General features: G+C 43.2%; 1 protein-coding gene across 5 annotated transcripts in view; it reads right to left on the bottom strand.

The window, feature by feature from the left end:
* The window catches only part of LOC109423056 (proton channel OtopLc), a 47,888-nt gene that overhangs the window by 8,117 nt on the left and 19,641 nt on the right, over positions 1-20,130 (bottom strand). The window contains exon 1 of one of the 5 annotated variants that reach the window (XM_062845458.1): positions 17,936-18,186. The exons of 3 other annotated variants lie outside the window; for them this stretch is intronic. Coding sequence is in view for 1 of the 2 variants with exons in the window: in XM_029852527.2 (XP_029708387.1) it covers positions 17,624-17,661 (38 nt within the window). In the remaining variant the exon portion in view is untranslated. Of the gene's footprint in view, positions 1-17,623; positions 17,906-17,935; positions 18,187-20,130 lie in introns of those variants that run through there. One more of the 5 variants, XM_029852527.2, reaches the window with a different exon arrangement.

Below are 20,130 nucleotides of genomic sequence, written 5' to 3'. Positions count from 1 at the left end.
CAATGCATCAACCACAGCTGTTCTGTAAGTACTGCATCACCCAACAGCTCACGAATCGAACTTCGTCTTAGGCTACTCAAAGAAGAGCGCGCAATTCGGCGGCGCGAAATAGAAGCAGAGATGAGAGCCTTAGAAGAGGAGAAGCGCGTCATGCACGAAAAATACCGATTGCTTGAAGAGCAATTGAACCAACGACGAAAACGAATTAAGCGCAGCCAGGCTGCGGCTGTTGTGGAGCTAGTGAGTCAACATCACAGCAAACCCGATAGTGAATCATCGTCAGTTGTTCAGCATTTCACTAATACAGATGAAAGAACGGCTCAGCCGTCGAAGCAAGTAAGCCTGCCGGAGCAATCGACACACTTGTACTCTTCACTTGATGTGCAAGTGCATGAGACTCAGCAGGGGACTATCATCGCGTTTTCCGGACCTACTCCGAATGCAAGACCAATGGTAGAAGATGCCAATATGACGGCGATCAAAACAGAGCGAAATCATTTACTATCAAACCCTGAACGGCACACTGGACACTCTATCACGGTCAACGATATCCGTGCAGAAGATCTGTCTCCTGACGTAGACACTATCATACCAGGAGATGATATACAAATGGCACACATCATAGTTGATCGATCGCGTATAGATGGGACTCAGCAACCGATAATACGAGCGATTCTGTTTATATCATCTCCGTGCAAAACAACATCTAGGACAGGTATCCTAGGAGAGTGTCTATCTGGCACACTGAGCCCAACCAGTGGATTCCCCAACCGTGAGAGCCCAGTACTACTCTCTGCGGTAACGGATGCTACATCGGCTGAGGTGAGAGATGGCTGTGCGGACGACTTGCAATTGTGCGTTCCTCCAACCTTCGTTGCACCAAATCTTCCGGACCCTGCCCCCCCTCCTCCGGTGTTGGATAGCAGCCGACAAGTAACTTCAGGAGATTTCTTTACTGAAGTTTTTCGTGTTTGGTCAACACCAGTGGATGTATTTGGAAATACAGCCGCTGCATACAGATGCTTCCAAATTTGCTGGCGAAGGATTGGAGATTTTGTGAGTGATATGGTGCTCTTGCTAACTAATAATATGTGGTACAGTAACAAAACACTACCAATTCTGGTTTCTGCTTTCTTTAATGCCCCTGCGAGTGAGTCTCTGATGCACGAAATGGGTTGGTCAAATCACGCGCGAGACTGTAGTACATTAGAAGTGATACCTGTTACTGATCACTGGATGGTTGGAAAAAAATCAAGACTCTATCCCAGCGAGCTGAGCTCAAATAGTAGCAGCTGTTGCAGCACAGCCGATCATTCGAGAAATACCATTCGCGATCCGAATGAATACCAATCGTCGTTTCTGCGTCGCCGACATTGGTTTTTCCGAGTGTCTCTTCATCGTGAGCAAGGCCGAAAATATTGCCCAAAATCATACCAAAAGGCATTACTTTGATTTTGATCCGCGGTCGTACAATTTTCGTTATTGGACATGTCTGGATCAACAAAATGAATCATACGGTCTGTGGTTGCATACTGTTCGTTGTAGTCGATTTGGATGCAAATTGGAGATACGTTTCGTGGAGGCAAATGCATAGTAGTATCAGCGATAAAGAATGGACAGAAGACGAAAATGAAACGATTGAAGAATCTGTGTCGCAGTGGCTACGGAAATCAACGCCAGCGGTGTTTTCGAGAAAAATGGGCTCTGAGAACCGCATAGACTACCTGCCTCATTCAATCGATGTACTACATATTACAAATGAATCATCAATGGAAGCTGGAGTCATCCGAGTAACGAAATTCGGGTCTAATTTCTCCATACGTACTGTAGAGCTTCCAAATATGCCTGGAAACAGATTGAAATTTGAGTTGAACTATGGTTCTCCTACCAGGCTACCTGTGACAAGCGTATTAATGTTCCAACAATTTCGTCATTGGTTGAGATGCTTGAGCGGAGGAACTATTTTTATGGCTTCAACTGCGAAATTTGGACGTGTGGAAAAGACCAAGGAAATATGGAAGAGCAACACTTGATGCGGTATGGCAATGCGCATTACGTCGGTTGACTGTATGTTCAGGGCGATGATAGCAGTAACGATAACAGTCAGCATCGTCCAAAATTTTCGATCATTTTATGCGCTATACGAGTTTCTTATCGAATTAATTATTGTAAATCTGAGGTGGAGGTATAATTTAGAGAAAGTAATGCATAGAATACGATTTTCCTCGCCGGTCTCTATGATGTCCGTCTGAGGAGTCCGTGGTTATTCTGTCAACAGTACACGGTGTTAAAGTAAAACTGGTTCCGGCTACCAGTGTTACGGGGGGAGGATGTTGCTGGCAGCACTGCCTGCCTTGTCATATAAACCGGTTGACAGTATCAATACACACGAACTGTAATATCAGTTTAGGAATGTGTCATCCACGGTGACAAAAGGAAAGCTAAAGCTAGTAATATGCAGTTTGTAATGAAGGCTGAGTGAGAATTTATTTAGTTTAACTTTATTATACAGTTGTCCTACTCATTAGACTGTTACCGAGCAGAATGAAGTATCATGAACTGAAGCTAGATGTTATCACAGTGAGTTACTAAATATTATCACAGTTGGTTTCTAAATCTAAATGTACTTATTGCGCGCAAACCCCAAAATTTTATTCCCACCTTTGGGCTTCCGCGCCGAAGACCCAGCGCCAGATTCGGCGACAAAGAAAATTGACAGCAGTCGCCGGACAGTTGGCAATCCTGATATTTGACGGCGGCCGCCCGGTAGTCATGGGAGTGGATTGTTGTCACGCAAATAGATCTTTTCGCTGAAAATGCATGTGTATTGAGTTATTGTTGACAGATTTTCTGCAGTGTTAGTGTGAAATTCAGCGATTTTCTGTATCGCGTAAGCTTTCGCTGGAAGAAAACGTCATGTTGTTCAGCGAAGCAAGGAAAATTTTCAGTGAAAAAAGCAATATTATAATGCAAACATTCTAGAAGAATAGTGAGACAAAAACAGCAAGAACATAGAGGACAGATCCTGTACTTGAACATGCGTTAAACCGAATTTTGTAGGTAATTTCTATTAATGTTATTTCTAAACCTAATGCAAATAAATAATCCACAGCTTAAAGCTGATTCGCACCCACAACTTGGAGTTTGCGAGCTGCTAGAAAGAATTCGACCCTAACCTCCTCTGTGTTCCCGCAACAGACAGAGTACGTCACTTTGTCGAAGTCTCCAGCGAGATTCGAATAAACTGGATAGTTCACCCGAATCTCATACGCAGTTTTACACACCGTTACATGGGATATTGAACACATCGTGCGTTTGCTTTTTCCATGACTTTTTATAACTCTGTGCGGTCGATACTTTCGCGTGCCACGTTGAAGTCGGTAAGCAGGTGATGCGTTGGAACCTGATATTCACGATTTTTTTGGAGAATTTGCTGTACGTTGGAGATCTCGTCCATTGTCGACCGACCGTCGATGAAGCTGGTCTGATAACTTCCCACGAACTCACGAAAACACTGAAAACCGAAATGGACCGAAAACGGAAAAGGTGGCTTCCAGAATTGTGATGGCTTTTCTTGAAGATACGGCAAATGACCTCTTCCTTCCACTCTCCCTTCCACACTTCGGGTTTCCCAGATTCTGACAATCAGGACAATTGGCCAACTTTTCCGGGCCCGTCTTTTTTTTCCTTCTAAGCCATAGGGGGAAAAAATTGCTCAACAGACACCCTAACAGGAAGGTTAGGGTACACACTTAGAAATTCTGAAATTTGCACGAAACGGAATCACCAAAGAACTTAAACGTTTTCAAGACTGAATCACAATTTGGACTCAATTTTACGCGCATCATGTAAGTGCTGGTTGGTTGCGTTAGATGTCAACAAATTCGTTTCACCAGAAACGTAGAAGCAGTATCACGTTCATCAGCCACCTTCTAGCTCGGTGAAATATCTGAGAGGTAAGAGATGTGGCTCACGGATCAGGAGATCCGGTGTTCGAATCCATGCATGGCATTATTTTACTTTTCTATGTTTTATCTGTCAAATCGGTTTTATCGATTGCTAGACGCTAAGAAAAAATAAGTTTTATTTTAGGGTGTCTTGAAAGACGTAAAATTACATGTTTTAACCTCTTAATTTGTGTTTTTGAAGATGCTCGTATATGTCAGGTTCAGGACACTTAAAATTACATGATATTTTCTAGGTGTGTAGTGTGGGGTTAAGACCGTCTTCTACAACACTAGTAAAAGCCAGGACTATTCTCTCCTCGACCCACTAAAACACATTCCTATGGTCGCCAAACCCTACGTCTCTTCGGAACCACCAAGAAGGTATTGCTTCAGAGAGGGGCTAGTGCATATCGCACCCTCAAGGTTAGCTGCCGTAGCCTAGCAGCAACGAACATCGATGACTCGCTCTGGAGAGTCCATCACGGTAGCATGCTGGCGCTTAGCCAGTTTCCCGAGTGGTCCTCGCCACTCTCTTTGTCCTCGGAAGGCGGGCAGGGTCAACCCCGCCCGTGCCCAACTGCTTAGCAGACATCAAGAACTGATGCCCACGTGCAACCCGATCTGACCTGCTGAAGGCAAGGGTATCACTACCCTTCAGGCCCTATCAGATGCACCCGAAGGTTGCAGACAGCAGGGTCTCACCTACCCCGACCCTTGCCGGGGACCCCTTTCCAACCGCGGGCTCGGATCCAACCCAGTAGACCGACGCCACGACAGCACCGCTACCGGGACTTCCTCTCCGCGGCCACCTAATCGCTGTAAAGGTCGATCTCGACCGCAGGGCACCGGTATGGGGCTGTCCATAAACCACGTGGTCATGAAGGGGGGGGGGGGTTCGGCCAATGACCATTTTGTATGGACGAAAAAAAAATTTGTATGGACTAATAACCACGCGGGGGGGGGGGGGGGGGTTGACAAGTCCCAAAAAAAATGACCACGTGGTTTATGGACAGCCCCTATGACCTACGAAGCCGACTTCGAACCCCTGGACCACCTCTTGTACTGCATCTGAACTAGCCATTCTCCGAGTCCACGCGCCACCTCTTCTGTAGCTCCTAGACGATATGGGTGATAGCCGTTGAAACGGCGTTCCAGCTAACCTCATCTCTACACATCCTCTGGACCAAATTGTCCGGAGTTGTGTCCTCCCCGCATGTGGCAAGCATGCGGTCACGCATTGTGCGAAAACGCGGGCACACAAACAAAACGTGCTCCGCCGTTTCCTCTAAACCATTGCACACTGGGCATTCGGGAGAATCCGCATGCCCGAAACGGTGTAGATACTGTCGGAAGCAACCATGACCTGTAAGGACCTGTGTCAGGTGGAATGTTACTTCCCCATGGCGCCTATTAATCCAACAATCTACCCTCGGTATCAACCTACGGGTCCACCTTCCTTTGGTGGAACTGTCCCACGTGCGCTGCCATTTGACCATAGAGGCCATCCTGACAGTCTTGCGTATGCCTCTTTTGCCGCGCATTTCGAAGCAGTCCATGTCCTCACTGATAAGAATGATGATAGGCACCATACCAGTAATGACGGAGAGAGCGTCGTGTGACACGGTACGGTACGCGCTCGCAACCCTCAAGCACATAAGCCTGTAAGTACTTTCCAGCTTCTATCGGTAGCATTCAGTACTTAGCGCGATGCCCCACGCCGGGCCGCCATACCTTCGTACCTTCGTATGGACGTAGCAACACTAGCCAGAAGCTTGCGCTTACTGGCGTACACCGCAGAGCTATTGGACATCATCCGGGCCAGTGTCGCAATAGCTGTGGAGGCTCTTTTACAGGCATAATCGACGTGGCTACCGAAGGTAAGCTTATCGTCGATCATCACGCCCAAGTGTTTGACGGAGCGCTTTGACAGGATAGTGCACTCTCCTACACTGATCTCCGTCTGCTGCTCCGACTTCCGGTTGTTAACAACCGTCACCTCTGTCTTGTGGTGAGCCAGTTCCAGTTTCCTGGACCGCATCCACGCCTTCACAACCTTGATCGAGTGGTCGGTAGTCAACTTCACCTCCTCAATCGTTTCACCGTAGACTTCGAGCGTAATGTCGTTGGCAAATCCGACAATCTCCACTCCCACTGGGTTCTCTAACCTCAACACCTCGTCGTACATGACATTCCATAACACCGGACCCAGGATGGAACCTTGCGGGACTCCTGAGGTTATGTGAAAGCACTTCCGACCCACCTCCGTGTCGTAGACTAGTACACGATTCTGAAAGTAACTTCCGAGAATCTTGTACAGGTACTCCGGTATCCCCAGACGCAAGAGCGCATCGGCAATAGCAGACCAGCTGGCGCTATTAAACGCATTCCTTACATCCAGAGTCACTACCGCGCAGAAGCGAATTCCCCTCCTCTTAGGGTCGAGTGCTTTCTCGGCGGTGTTTGTAACCGACAAGATAGCGTCTACGGTGAACCTCCCCTTCCGGAAGCCGTACTGGTTGCTCGAAAGACCATTTTTGCCCTCGGTGTAGTCTTTTTTTTTTTTTTCCTTCTAAACCATAGGGGGATAATCTGCTCAACAGACACCCTAACAGAAGGTTAGGGTAGTGTAGGTCTGAGGCCGTCTTCTACAACAACAGTAAAAGCCAGGATTACTCTCTCCTCGTACCCACTAAACCATTCCTATGGTCGCCAAACCCTACGTCTCTCCGGAACCACCAAGAAGGTATTGCTTCAGAGAGGGGCTAGTGCACATCGCACCCTCAAGGTTAGCTGCGTAGCCTAGCAGCAACGAACATCGATGACTCGCTCTGGAGAGTCCATCACGGTAATATGCTGGCGCTTAGCCAGTTTCCCGAGTGGTCCTCGCCACTCCCTTTGTCCTCGGAAGGCGGGCAAGGTCAACCCCGCCCGCGCCCAACTGCTTTGCAGACATCAAGAACTGATGCCCACGTGCAACCCGATCTGACCTGCTGAAGGCAAGGGTATCACTACCCTTCAGGCCCTATCAGCTGCACCAGAAGGTTGCTGACAGCAGGGTCTCCAACTGCCCCGACCCTTGCCGGAGACCCCTTTCCAACCGCGGGCTCGGATCCAACCCAGGATCCAACGGAGTCGGTGTAGTCTTGATGAGTTCAACTGTAATACCATCCTTACCAGCTGCCTTATTGTTCTTGAGTCTTTGAATGGTATCCTTTACTTCACTTATCCAGAGAACTGGTTTGTTCCCGTCGTTCGGCGCAGTCATTTCTTCCACTGCCTTGATTTTCAGTGCCTGCGTTCTCTGCGTCATTCGGGCGTTCATCCAGAGGATGTGTAGGGATGAGTTTGGCTGGAATACTATTTCAACGGATATCACCCATATCGTAGAATGGCTTGTTCAGATGCGGTACAAGAGGTGGTCCAGGGGGTCGGAGTCGGCTTCGTAGGTCATGCCGGTGTCCTGGGGTCGAAATCGACCCTTATGGCGATAAAGAGGCTGCGGAGAGTACGTCCTGGTGGCGTTGCTGTCGTGGTGTTGGTCTACTGGGTTGGATCCGTGGTTGGAAAGGAGTCTCCGGTAAGGGTCGGGGCAAGTGGAGACTCTACTGTCAGCAACCTTCTGGTGCAGCTGATAGGTCCTGAAGGGTAGTAATACCAGGTGAGATCTAGTAACACGTAGACATCAGTTCTTGACGCCTGCAAAACAGTTGAGCGTGGTCGTGGGGTTGACTCTGCCCGCCTTCCGAGGACAAATGGAGTGGTGAGTACCGCTTGGGAAACTGGCTAAACGGCAGCATGCTATCGTGATGGGCTCTCCAAAGCGAGTCATCGATGTTCGTTGCTGCAGGCTACGCAGTTAACCTTGAGGATGCGATGTACACTAGCCCCTCTCTGAAGCAATGCCTGAAGAGATGAAGGGATCATTGGAATGTGTTTAGTGGGTCGAGGAGAGAGTAGTCATGGCTTTTACTTTTGTTTTAGAATACGGCCTTAACCCTACACCTGTAGCCTTCCACGCATTGCGTTATTTTTCTCTAAAGTTTCTCTACATTCCATTTTATGCAGTTGGAATTTCCTTCCACGATTCTGTCAGGTTTTTTTTTTCAAAATTCGTCATAGGATTTCTCTAGACATTTTTCGATGGATTCCTTCCGGGATTTCTCCAAAAATACCGTTGAGTTAGATTAATATGTTTTCTTGGTACCTCCCCATCACCAGGTCTCAGGGTCAGTAAGACACTCCTGACACTCCGCGAAAATGTAAATTTGTGTTATATGTCATGTAAACACACAGAGTCATCCTAAATTACATGACATATAATGGAAGTCTACATGATATTTTATGACTTTTACATAATATGTAATGCAAACCTCTGTGATATCCCACGCTCCAATCTTGTGCATCAAATGCCACAGAATTTTACACTCTTTTTTCGATCTGTGTATGATTGTTGTCTAGATACATTACTAGGCTAATGATCCTCCGTTTTAAAGATCTTTTATCACGAACCTTTGACCATTTACCAGTCGGAGGCGCCGAAGTTTCTCCTCAGCACAGCCAACCAAGGTCGTCCACCTGTCACCCCCCTGGTCAAGCAGCCCAGCACAGTCTGGAGGTGGCTAGCGGGACTGTCGTCCTATGGGGCAGCCATTGCCATAGGATACGGATGCGGCAGAGGATTCCGGATTAATAGCTGAAGCAGCAAACGAGCAAACATTAAACATTTCGAATGAGCTTGAGGAGCACCCAGCTCTAGAGGCCCAGCGAATATCTTTTCCGGCAGCTCTTCGAACCAACCAGTACGGTAAATGTGTTCAGGAGGATCTACGCTTGCAAATTCAACGAAGTCAGGGTCCGGTTCATCAGCAGGTGCGAGATCGCACCCATTTCGTACAAGGACTATACTACGCAAACAGCATATAGATGCAGTCTTACGCATGGCAGCAGATTGAACGCTATCAAACCGAGAGTCAACCAATACTTCCCGCATCTTGCGGACAAGCAAGGCCGCTGTCCTCAGGACTGCCTGAGACGTAGCGGCGTCAACACCAGAGAGAATGTCATGAGAATCAACCACGTCTGCGAATCTCTAACATCAGGACCATGTTGGTTACAACTTCTTCTTCTTCTTTATGGCTCTACGTCCCCACTGGGATTTGGCCTGCCTCGCTTCAACTTAGTGTTCTTTGAGCACTTCCACAGTTATTAATTGAAGGGCTTTCTTTGCCTGCCATTGCATGAATTTGTATATTGTGAGGCAAGTACAATGATACATTATGCCCAGGGAGTCGAGAAAATTTTCCCGACCGGAACGGGAATCGAACCCGCCGTCTCCGGATTGGCGACCCATAGCCTTAACCACTAGGCTAACTGGAGACCCCAGTCCAGCACCCTCAACAAATTTGTTCCAGGACAAGGATCAACACCGATACGGTTGGCCCATTGAATCATTGCGTTCACCAAAACAGCTGATTTTTGGACCAGTAATGGTACATTATATGTAGCTTATACCATACAATTTTCATCAAAATCGGTCTAGTATTTGCGGAGATATTGTTGAATCCTGAGGTCTGCAATTTTAAAATTTTGTTCAAAGAGGATTCAAAAATAAGAATACATTTTTACTCTTTTATTTATAGAGCAGGAAATACTGAACCGATTCAATGAAAATTTTTCTGTATGTAAAGTATGCATACAAAAATGTTGTGTAAAAATTTTATTCAATTTGATCCAGCCGTTACAAAGTTATATTTGCTGAAGTGGCATCCGGTCAGTTTTGCCTTTCTCGTACACCAAGGTGTACCGAAAGGCTATATGTTCACTCCAAAAATGAAATATCGATAGAGCCCCCAGAGGGGCAAGTATCATATACCAATCGACTCAGCTCGACGAGTTGAGATGATGTCTGTGTGTGTGTGTGTGTGTGTGTGTGTGTGTGTGTGTGTGTGTGTGTGTGTGTGTGTGTGTGTGTGTGTGTGTGTGTGTGTGTGTGTGTGTGTGTGTGTGTGTGTGTGTGTGTGTGTGTGTGTGTGTGTGTGTGTGTGTGTGTGTGTGTGTGTGTGTGTGTGTGTGTGTGTGTGTGTGTGTGTGTGTGTGTGTGTGTGTGTGTGTGTGTGTGTGTATGTGTGTGTGTATGTGTACAAAAAAAGGTCACCTCACTTTTAGATAGTAAATAGCAACCGATTTTAACGATCAACGGCTCATTCGACGCAGAATCTGGTCCCATTGTTTCCTATTGAAAATGGTTCGGATCGGTCCAGCCGTTCCGGAGTTATGGCCATTTAGGTGTTCCGGAACCGGTGCCCCTGGAAGGGGCCAGACATGAAAATGCACCAACCCCACGCATGCGACCCATCAAACCACGGCATTTACGATTATCTGATGAACGGTAAGCTGGAAAATAGTCTCAGACTATATCTGAACCGGTAGTGTTCCGGAACCGGTTCCGGATGTCCCACCGGAAGTGGCCAAATACAGGGGATGGCCAAAATGTTTGGGATAGGCAACTTTATTTCTTCCTCAAAAAAAATCAACATGCTGTAACTTTTCATAGAGTGCATCAAAAAATCTCAAATTTTGACTGTTTGTCCACCTATTATATGTGCATCATTGGTATAAATTTGGGCAAGATTGATTGATTTGTCGCGAAGTAAGAACTGTTTGGGTAAAACACTATTATTCAGACAACTAATTTTTGAAGTGTCATATCTCGGAAACCAGTGAACCGAATTGAATGAATTTTTTAACGTATATCAACAATATATTGATACTTAATACGACGCTATAAAATGTAATATTTTCTCACGGCGAGTTGAGTTATACCGGGTTGAAATTTTTACCCATATAGAGGAAAATAAGTCAAATTTACAATATCACGCAAAAATTACTAAATGTGTTCTTCCTTCAATCTAAATAGGCTCTAATATATCTGATTAGAGATAACTTGAGAACAGAAGTGGAAAATCTTTGGATATCAACACTAAAATTTATTGACATTGTTGTAGAAAAATTACGTTTTTTCGAGAAAAATCCAAAAAGTGTCAATCCACAATAACTTTTTTTAACATTTGAAAAGTACCTATGTTTTATTAGTTTGTGAAGCACTTACATACTGTTAGTGTACGATCAAAATTTCATTCAATTCGGTTCACTCGTTTCCGAGATATTACACCTCAAAAATGAGTTGTCTAAAAAATAGTGTTTTACCTGAACGGTTCTAACTTTGCGAAACATTATTCAATCGAGCCCAAATTTGTACCAATGATGCACTTATAATAGGTTGACAAGCAGTCAAAATTTGAGATTTTTTGATGAACTCAGTGAAAAGTTATATCATATTGAACTTTTTTGTGAGAGAAAAAAAAGTTGCCTATCCCAAACATTTTGGCCATCCCCTGTATAAAAGAGTACGAAACCCATGCATGCGACACATCAAACAGCGGCATTTTCGATAACCTTATGAACGGTTAGCAGGAAAACCATATCAGACCATATCTGAACCAGTAGTGTTGCAGAACCGGTTCCGGGGGTCCCGACGGATGTGGCCAAATATAAAAGAGTACCAAACCCATGCATACAATACAACAAATAACGACTTTTCTAATAACCTGATGACTGATTATCAAATAAATAGGTTAGGATTACATTAAAAACAGCCGGTTGTATTCCGGAACCAGTTCCGGGTGTTTCGCCGGAAATGGCCAAATATAAAAGTGAATCAAACCCATGCATGCGACACATCAAACAGCGGCATTTCCGATAACCTGATGAACGGTAAGCAGGAAAACAGTATCAGACAATATCTGAACCGGTAGTGTTCCGGAACCGGTTCCGGATATTCCGCCGGATGTAGCCAAATATAAACGAGTACCAAACCGAAGCATGCGACACATCATACAGAGGCATTTTCGATCATCTTACGAACGGTAAGCAGGAAAACAGAATCAGACCATATCTGAACCGGTAGTGTTCCGGAACCGGAAGCTCTACGATGTCGGCCCAAAATTCAAGATGGCAGCCAAATGTTCAACGTGGCGGCTCAAAATTCAAGATGGCGGCTGTTTACTAGAGATTTGAGTTCTTAAAGCATGCTATATGGGAATATTTAATAAGGGGAAGATGTCTGGACTCCTAAAATGGCGACTAGAAGACTCCTAAAGAAGCGACTAGAAATCCAAGATGGTGGCTTCAAATTCAAGATGGCATCTGTTTAAAGAAGTTTAAGGCTCTAAAACCATAGAAGATGTCCGGAGTCAAAAAATGTCGACCAGAATGTACAAGATGGCGATCTAAAATCCCAAATGGCGGCTTCAGTTTCAAGATGGTGGGGCTGTTTGATGGAGATTTAGGCTTTAACGGCTGTTCAATGAAGTTTTCGGCTCTAAAACCATGCAATATTGGTATATTTGGTATGGGGAAGACTTCTAGAGTCCAAAGTGGCGTTCAGGATATCCAAAATGGCGATCTAAAATTTAAGATGGCGGCTGCGAATTCAAAATCGCGGCTGTTTAATGGAGTTTTAGGGCCTGAAACAATGCATTATTGGTATATTTGGTATGGGGATGATGTCTGGATTCCAAAAATGACAACCAGAACTTCCAAGATGGCAATCTTTAATCCTAAATGGCGGCTTCAAATTCAAGATAGCGTCTTTTTTCTTAAGAGTTTGAGGCTCAAACATTAAAAGCCAGATAAACGATATGATTTCTGGTATCATGAAATGGATTTCTGTTAATTGTATGAAAGTGCGATATACATAAACATTTCGCTTGAGTTTTATTGAAATGGGGTTTCGAAGCCACGAGAAAGGCGCCATCACCGCTAGGTGGATTAATTTGGGTTTTTTCGTATTCAAACTGCTACAACTTTGGAATGAATACTCATGGCTCAAAATTTTACTAAGAACATGTTTTCATAATAGTATTATACTGTAAAACTTTGATAAGAATCGGAGCAGAATTGGTAATTCTATAAACAAAATTGTGCTTCACTGATCTTAAATTGCCGAAATTTACTATGGAGCGCCTTTGTACAAACATTTAAAAAGGTAGGTCGTTGGTTTAATCTATATATCAACCAGTACTTAATGGATTTTGATGAAAATTTTATGGTATACGCTACACATAATGTACCATTACTGGTCCAAAAATCAGCTGATTTGGTGTATGCAGTCTAAAGTTATGAAAAAAATGTGTGACCAAATTTTGACCGTATCACCCTTTATATGGGCCATTTTTATATAAAAAATCGATGGATTTCATCACTTTTAGAGCTTACCACTGCAGGAGTAGCTTATTACGGAATTCTGCTATTTTCTGTCCACTAGGACACTGCGTAAGCAATTCCAATTGGCGGCTGCACTTACACATTGTACAGCGCCTAAATGTATTCTATTCTAATTGTACTATATCGAACGGGTTGCCGTTGCGCTGCTGTCACTTTTCTACCCTGCCCATGGGTAGAATGATGAGCATGACCCAAGTAACACAACTTGTTATATAACTGTTAAAATTTCACATATCATACTAGTTCTGTTTTTTTTTCTTGCATTATTTACTTAATATGGAACACTTATATAATCAAAACAGCGCAAAAAATGGCGGCTTATACAAAATCTTTTAAGTTATATAAGATGTATTGTAATACACTTATAGTGCTAACATATTTATCTCTTGAATGATAATTAGTTGTAATGGAGTTGATTGTAGTAAATGACAAGCTGCAAATACTTATATAATACATCCTGTTTAACTTGTTGTAATAAGGCAATTTTCAAGTAATACAGCTGGCAGAATACTGTTATATTACATGCCATGTGCATTAGTTTGAACTAAGCGATATGACGGTATTATAACTTCAGATTTCCATCTCTGAAGCAATACCTTCTTGGTGGTTCCGGAGAGACGTAGGGTTTGGCGACCATAGGAATGTGTTTTAGTGGGTCGAGGAGAGAGTAGTCCTGGCTTCTACCGGCATTGTAGAAGACGGCCTCATCCCCACACTACCCTAACCTTCCTGTTAGGGTGTCTGATGAGCAGATTTATCCCCCTATGGTTTAGAAGGAAAAAAAAAAAAAAGATTCCCATCAATCATACACAATGCCAAACGGATTACATGAAAAGGTACTGTATGTAAGAACTAGTAAAAAAACCAAACATGACTTGTCAAGCTGAAAAATGATTTCAAAGTCAAAAAGATTATTTTCGGGTATAATAGCTAATAAACTATTTGGAAATTAAAAATTTTGAATTGGGTTATTCTCAGGGGCAGTAGTTTTGTTTCACCTGGGCTGCTAGATTTATGGTGAAACTTTTGGTTTTACTCCATCAAAATTGAAGCGCCTCACAGCCGAACTAAAAATGTCACTATAAATATTGAAATTTAGAGAATTTGTATTTAAATCCACTCGAAAAGCAATATGGCAGCTTGTATGGTAACTTTTCAGGAGAATCACAGTATCGTTCAAAAATATTAGTAATATTAAATTTGAACCATAATTATAATTTGATCAATAGCACTGTTCTGGTTATGCCACAAGTAAGATTGAAGTACTTTAAAACTAAGGAAAATATTGTTTTTAGAATTATAAACAAATGAAGAGAAATAAGACTGTCTATTTATATCAAACTTTTATTTGTGACTTCATACTTTTTGCCAGGACTGTCATCTGACTTATGTTTTTGGTAGAACATTAACGCGGCACAGAAAATTTCTACACATCTTAAGCACAGGTTATAAATAAGTTGAATTTACGTAAAAATTACATCCCACGAACAACTCGATAAAAATTTGAGGATCGATTTGTAATAAACGGTATAAATACATCTGGATAGCGTATTTTCAACATACTGAAACTTCATTCATATTTTTGTTATTTTAAAAGTAATCACGACACCGAAATAACTTATTTAATCTTTTGACAAAGGTAGCTGTCAAATGTCAAAATATTTTCACTTATAATCGTGCTGCTCATGTTCTTGACCGTGCGGTGGTCGGCGGAATGTAGTTTTCTTGAGATTCCGGGAGGCTGAAAATGTATCCGACGCAGCATGCCGAATCTGTGAGACAGGATCCAGGTAAGACATCCACCAGCAGGGAGTTGTATCAACCGTCAGCAATCATAAGCAGTGCCGGTATTCACGGTGGCGCCTAGGCAGCACCGTGTGGAAGAAGCTCACATTTCTACGGCGGCCAGAATGCAGGTTCCGCAGTATTGCTCCAAAAAATAGGATCAGGATAGCAAACACAGTGCTTCACTTTATGATTTTATGTTCATAAGTTTGATGTTGGTGCACCCAAGGTGTTGCTGTTTTGACGTCAGTCTGTGAATGTTTTGTTTGGGAAGAGATCGTCGTCTATCAAAAGAAGGCTTTATGATAAACGCCGTGTGAACCCAGAAATTTAGAAGAAAGCGACCAAATGTGTTCGCTTGTAGTGCGTTCTATTATGTCGTTTTCGAATTTGAACCTGGCTTAGAGCTGACCCTGACTCGCAATAAACGAACGAAAACGGATCCAGATCCGCCCGAGTCAAGTCAACATGTGAACATTGTGAAAATCTAACATACTGTCAGTTGCGAATTTTCACTAAATTACTCTTTTCAGCGCACAATTGAATGCTGAAATGCTATTTGGTGCATTGATTAAATAATTTAAATATCATCAATGAAAGTTTTCAACCTTCTATTTGATCATAGAGACAGCAATTATGATTTTCATGTTTTGTTATGTTGATTTGTTTACATTCATTTTCACAGATGGACCCCGCTCGTGTTGGATCGGAAAAAATCGGAAGAGCGAACCTCGCTCTGTTTGGGGCGGATCCAGATCCCACTCGATTGAATAACCGAACGTTTTGACAGCAGTTAGGGCGGATCCAAGGCGAAACTAGGTTCGCTCTAGGAATAAACGAAAACGACATTAGTTTTTCTCAAAAACTGAGCTGGTACTTGATCTTAGTAGAGGTCGGTCAGGCAAGTCAACTTGAACCGCTTACCGCTTAAATTAAGATTGGCATCGTCAGCAAATCCTATTTTATTTCATTTTAAAACTATGATTTTTAAATGGAGATTCAACACATTCCATACGGAATTAAGACAAATAAAAATTTCATTCTGTTTGTTTTTAACCGACTAATTTACAACTTTTGAATAACATAAGAAGTTTTCTGATCCACCAATATTACAATTATAATACATCTCGCGCAATTTTTATTTTTGAAGATGTTTTCTGTGTTACTTGGGGAGGATGTTGGTGTGTGGGTTTGGTTCCTTCTCCAGTCCAATTAATGGTCCATCATGAGTTGCCGATAGCCGATATCCAAGTCACCGGGTCCATAAGAGCATATGCTCAGAAGTACAGGGTCAGGTGTCAGCTGCTCTCTAAGGGGAAGAGCAACTGACGAAAAATTGCAAGTGCCGGGGCTGGGATCGAACCCATGACCATCCAGTTATGAAGTGAACGTGTAGCCACTACGCTACGGGCCCCGGCCTGTTCATATTTATGTACACGAAAGTGATTTGCGGACTTTTTAAGAGTCTCTGAAGAGTATCATATTTTAGAAATATTATGAATTATTTATCCTTATCTAGGTCCGCTAAGATTATTTACGGATTTATGAAGAATCTATGTTAAATTCATGACTTTTAGGAATACTTGGAATTCCTTGCCCTCATCTGGATTTCCAAGAATTTCTGAATAGTTCTACATTCTTGGAAAATTCTTGTAATTCTGCATTCCTAAAAATACTAGGAATGCCATGTTCATATCTGGGTCCGCTAGAAATAATTCTCGCAATTCCTACTTTTGTCATTTTCCTAGAAATTCTGAATTCATCAGGAACTCCATCTATGATTCACTCAGGAACTTCTTCTGAGATTCGTCCAGGAGTTCATTGAGAGATTCCTCCAAAAGATCCTTCTTCGATATCTTTAGAGAACCAGGGATTCACTGAAAAAAAAAAAAAATCACCTTGGTTTCCTTCATGAGTTCCTCCTAGGATTTTTCCAGGAATTTCTTCTGGGATTTCGTCAGCAATCGTCCTGGGATTTCTTCAGAAATTCCTTTTGGGATTCCAATAGGAATTACTCCTAGGATTCCTCCTACATCCGCTACATATTTTCAAATAAGAATTGTTACACATTAAACGCTTACACCAACCCGTTGCCAATGAGACTGAGTAAGAAAACAAAGGATTTTTCGATTTCTGAGTAAGACCAACTCAGCCACTGAGTAGAAATATTTCTCGGTGCAAAACGATTTGCTGGGATCCAGCACAATTTTGTGCACTATCAGTACAAATTGCTTGATGTTTCAGAAAATTGTGCTGAATATCAGCAATTTTCATTGCTAAATGCATTCAGCATGGCAAAACCCAGCAAAATTTTCTGGTTAGCTGTCAGAAATGTTTAGGGTGTAGGATAAGGACCTTTACTGTAGACATGGTGATCAAATTCACATGCTTTCTTCTCTCCTAAAAGGCTTTCGTATATCACTTGGCACAACCAGAAATGCTCTGCAGTTTCATTATCAGCAATCGTAAGTGATAATGACCGCTAGCTGCCTCACTATAATGTAAACACTAACATGAAGTCGCAGATATCACTTCGCATATCTCAAATGCGCATGAGCCATCAGTCACTGGCATTTATGGCGCCATTGATACACCGCATTACGCACCTTTCCCGTGTATAATTAAGATCCGACGGAACACCCATAAAGCACGAGTATACTGAAATATGTGTTAAACCGCGATTTCAAAGTCTCTTAATCCTTCGATAGGCTATCAAAGACGACCAGTGATGGTGCGGTGTGAATTACCACTCGCGCTTGAGAATTATTGGAGGATCTAATCCTTACTGTAGCCGAACAAGCACTGAACTGGTTTCGAGGCGTTATTCTCACGGGTGGTTAGATAGTGGCACCGACGTCGTCGTCGTCACCTTGCGGTCATCGTCGTCGAACTCTCGACCAAAGCAGTTCAGTACCTACCGGTAAGTTGCTACCGTTGTTGTGCGTTGTCGTGACGGTTGTAATCTATATTGCCCGCTGGCTGGCTGCTACGACAGCAGCGATGAGTGTGTCCGTCGTGATATGGCCAATTTTAGACGTAAACCACCCCTATCCACTCGTTCGTAGCCCTTCGTTCTCCAGGCGTTTTTGCGGCAGATAAATATGCTTGAATTGCCGCTTATCTTTCGGTTGTTTCACGGTGCCACCGATGCATCAGAATGGCGTAATGCTTGATTGCCAATCTATACAACACCTACATACATGTGTGACTTTGGTCGCATTGCATTGTCATCAACGGGTAGAGGATTGGGGTTTGTTGTGGCCCATATTTTCAATGATACAATCAAACCTTAACTTAGGTAAAATCTATTTAGGTCCCTCCATTACCTAGATGGAATTAAGGGTTAAAAGCTTTAGAGTATCCGAAAAGTATCCGAGAACTCCCTGGAGTTTGGGCCATCTGATCTACTAGCGTTTTCAGTGGTTTATTGGAGTTTATATCAATAAAAAGCCCTCTGCAACTATGTGCTGTCAAGTGGTGAGCTTATTTTCTGTTTGAGGACGCCCAAGAACTACCTTGAGTATAGGTCATCGCATCTACCAAGGTATCTGATTGTCTCTAATAGCTTTATGAATAAGGTGCGTACATGCTTACACTGCCTCAGGGTTTCCCTTGAGTAAAGGTCATCGAATCCGCGAGAGCAGCTAGTTGTATCTATTTGGATTATGAATAAGGTATATACACAGTCAATCAGTGATCGTATAAGATGTTGCATACGATGCTAAAGTGGAGGCGATATGCGTACAGTTTACATGCGCCTAAATGGAGGTATGCACGTATATGGCCTCCACTTTATCATCTTATGCATCATCTTATACGATTACTGGTTGTCTGGGTACTTTCACAACATCTGGCATCTATGTTCTACTAAGTCTTAAGTTCTATAATTGAATAGTAGTATCCCAGAACTCCATGGAATCTGGGTCTTCTGATCTACAATCATGTATCTATTGGAGGTTCCTATTTGGAGCATTATGAATGAAATTTGTGCATACACAGTCACTCGTAACTATGCGTTGTCAAGCGGTGAGTTCATTGTCACTATTAGGATGTCCAAGAACTTCCTCTAAGAGCTTTATGACTAAGACTATGTTACACATTCAATACTCATACAGCATCAAGTGGATATGATCTATCAAGTGCTGTCAAGTGGTCTGTTCATTGTCAACTTGAGGATCTCCAAGAACTCCATTGAGTATAGGTCATCGGATCTACTAAGGAAATTGGGTGGTCTCTAAGAGCTTTATGTGTACAGGTCATATTCACGCTGCACATAGCTGCATGTAACTATGGTCTGACACCTCGTTAGGCTACAGTTGTCTACGTCTCCACGAGTCTATTGTATATACCGTCTACCCCCGTTGGTTTGAACGACACCTCATGCAAACCAACGGGGTTCTTTTTTTTTTTTTTTTTTAATTGCAACTTCTAGTAACCCTGTGGGCATCGAAAAACACAGTGATGGTAACTCTTTTCGTTGTTTTGTTTTGATTCTGCGTTCCGTTTCCCCCCGTTCCATGAGCAGAATGACGTTTGAACCATTTTTAGTTTGAACGTTGTGCAGATTAGAGGGGTTCAAATTAAAAAGTGTTCAGATTGGATGAGGTCAAACCAACGGAGGTAGACGGTAGGTGTCTGAATTAGGAATTAAGTGCCCCACACAATGCATACGTTTGCGTGTGCGTGACAGTAGTTTGACACATTTCCCATGGGAAAACTGTCAAAAAAACGCAAACCTCGACGGAACGGACGCTATGTGTTCCAGGCTTTAGGTAGGCATGAAACAATGAAGTGCATGGTGCATCATAATTCCACTAAACTATCGCTCTAGACAAGCTGTCAAAGTAATAGCGCGACTGGATGAGCAATCATGGAAAAAGCAAGTGGGCCTATATATTCCCCCGAAACCGATCTGAACCCAATTGAAACGCTTTGAAACGGCTCTAGAGCCCCCATGAAATCTTCGTGAAAATCACCTGAGAGTCTCTGAGTCCCGCTTCAAGAAAACTCCAGGAACGCTTTGAAACGCCTTTGATACTCCCATGAAACAAACCTTCGGTAAATTCACCTGCGAGCCTGTAGAGCTCCCGTAAATCCCCTCAAAACCCTTGAA

This window comes from Aedes albopictus, chromosome 1, assembly GCF_035046485.1.
Source record: "Aedes albopictus strain Foshan chromosome 1, AalbF5, whole genome shotgun sequence".
In the NCBI taxonomy this organism is placed as follows: Eukaryota; Metazoa; Arthropoda; class Insecta; order Diptera; family Culicidae; genus Aedes; species Aedes albopictus.
Note: the sequence above shows the minus strand (reverse complement) of the source record. Positions and strands in the feature narration are given on the sequence as shown.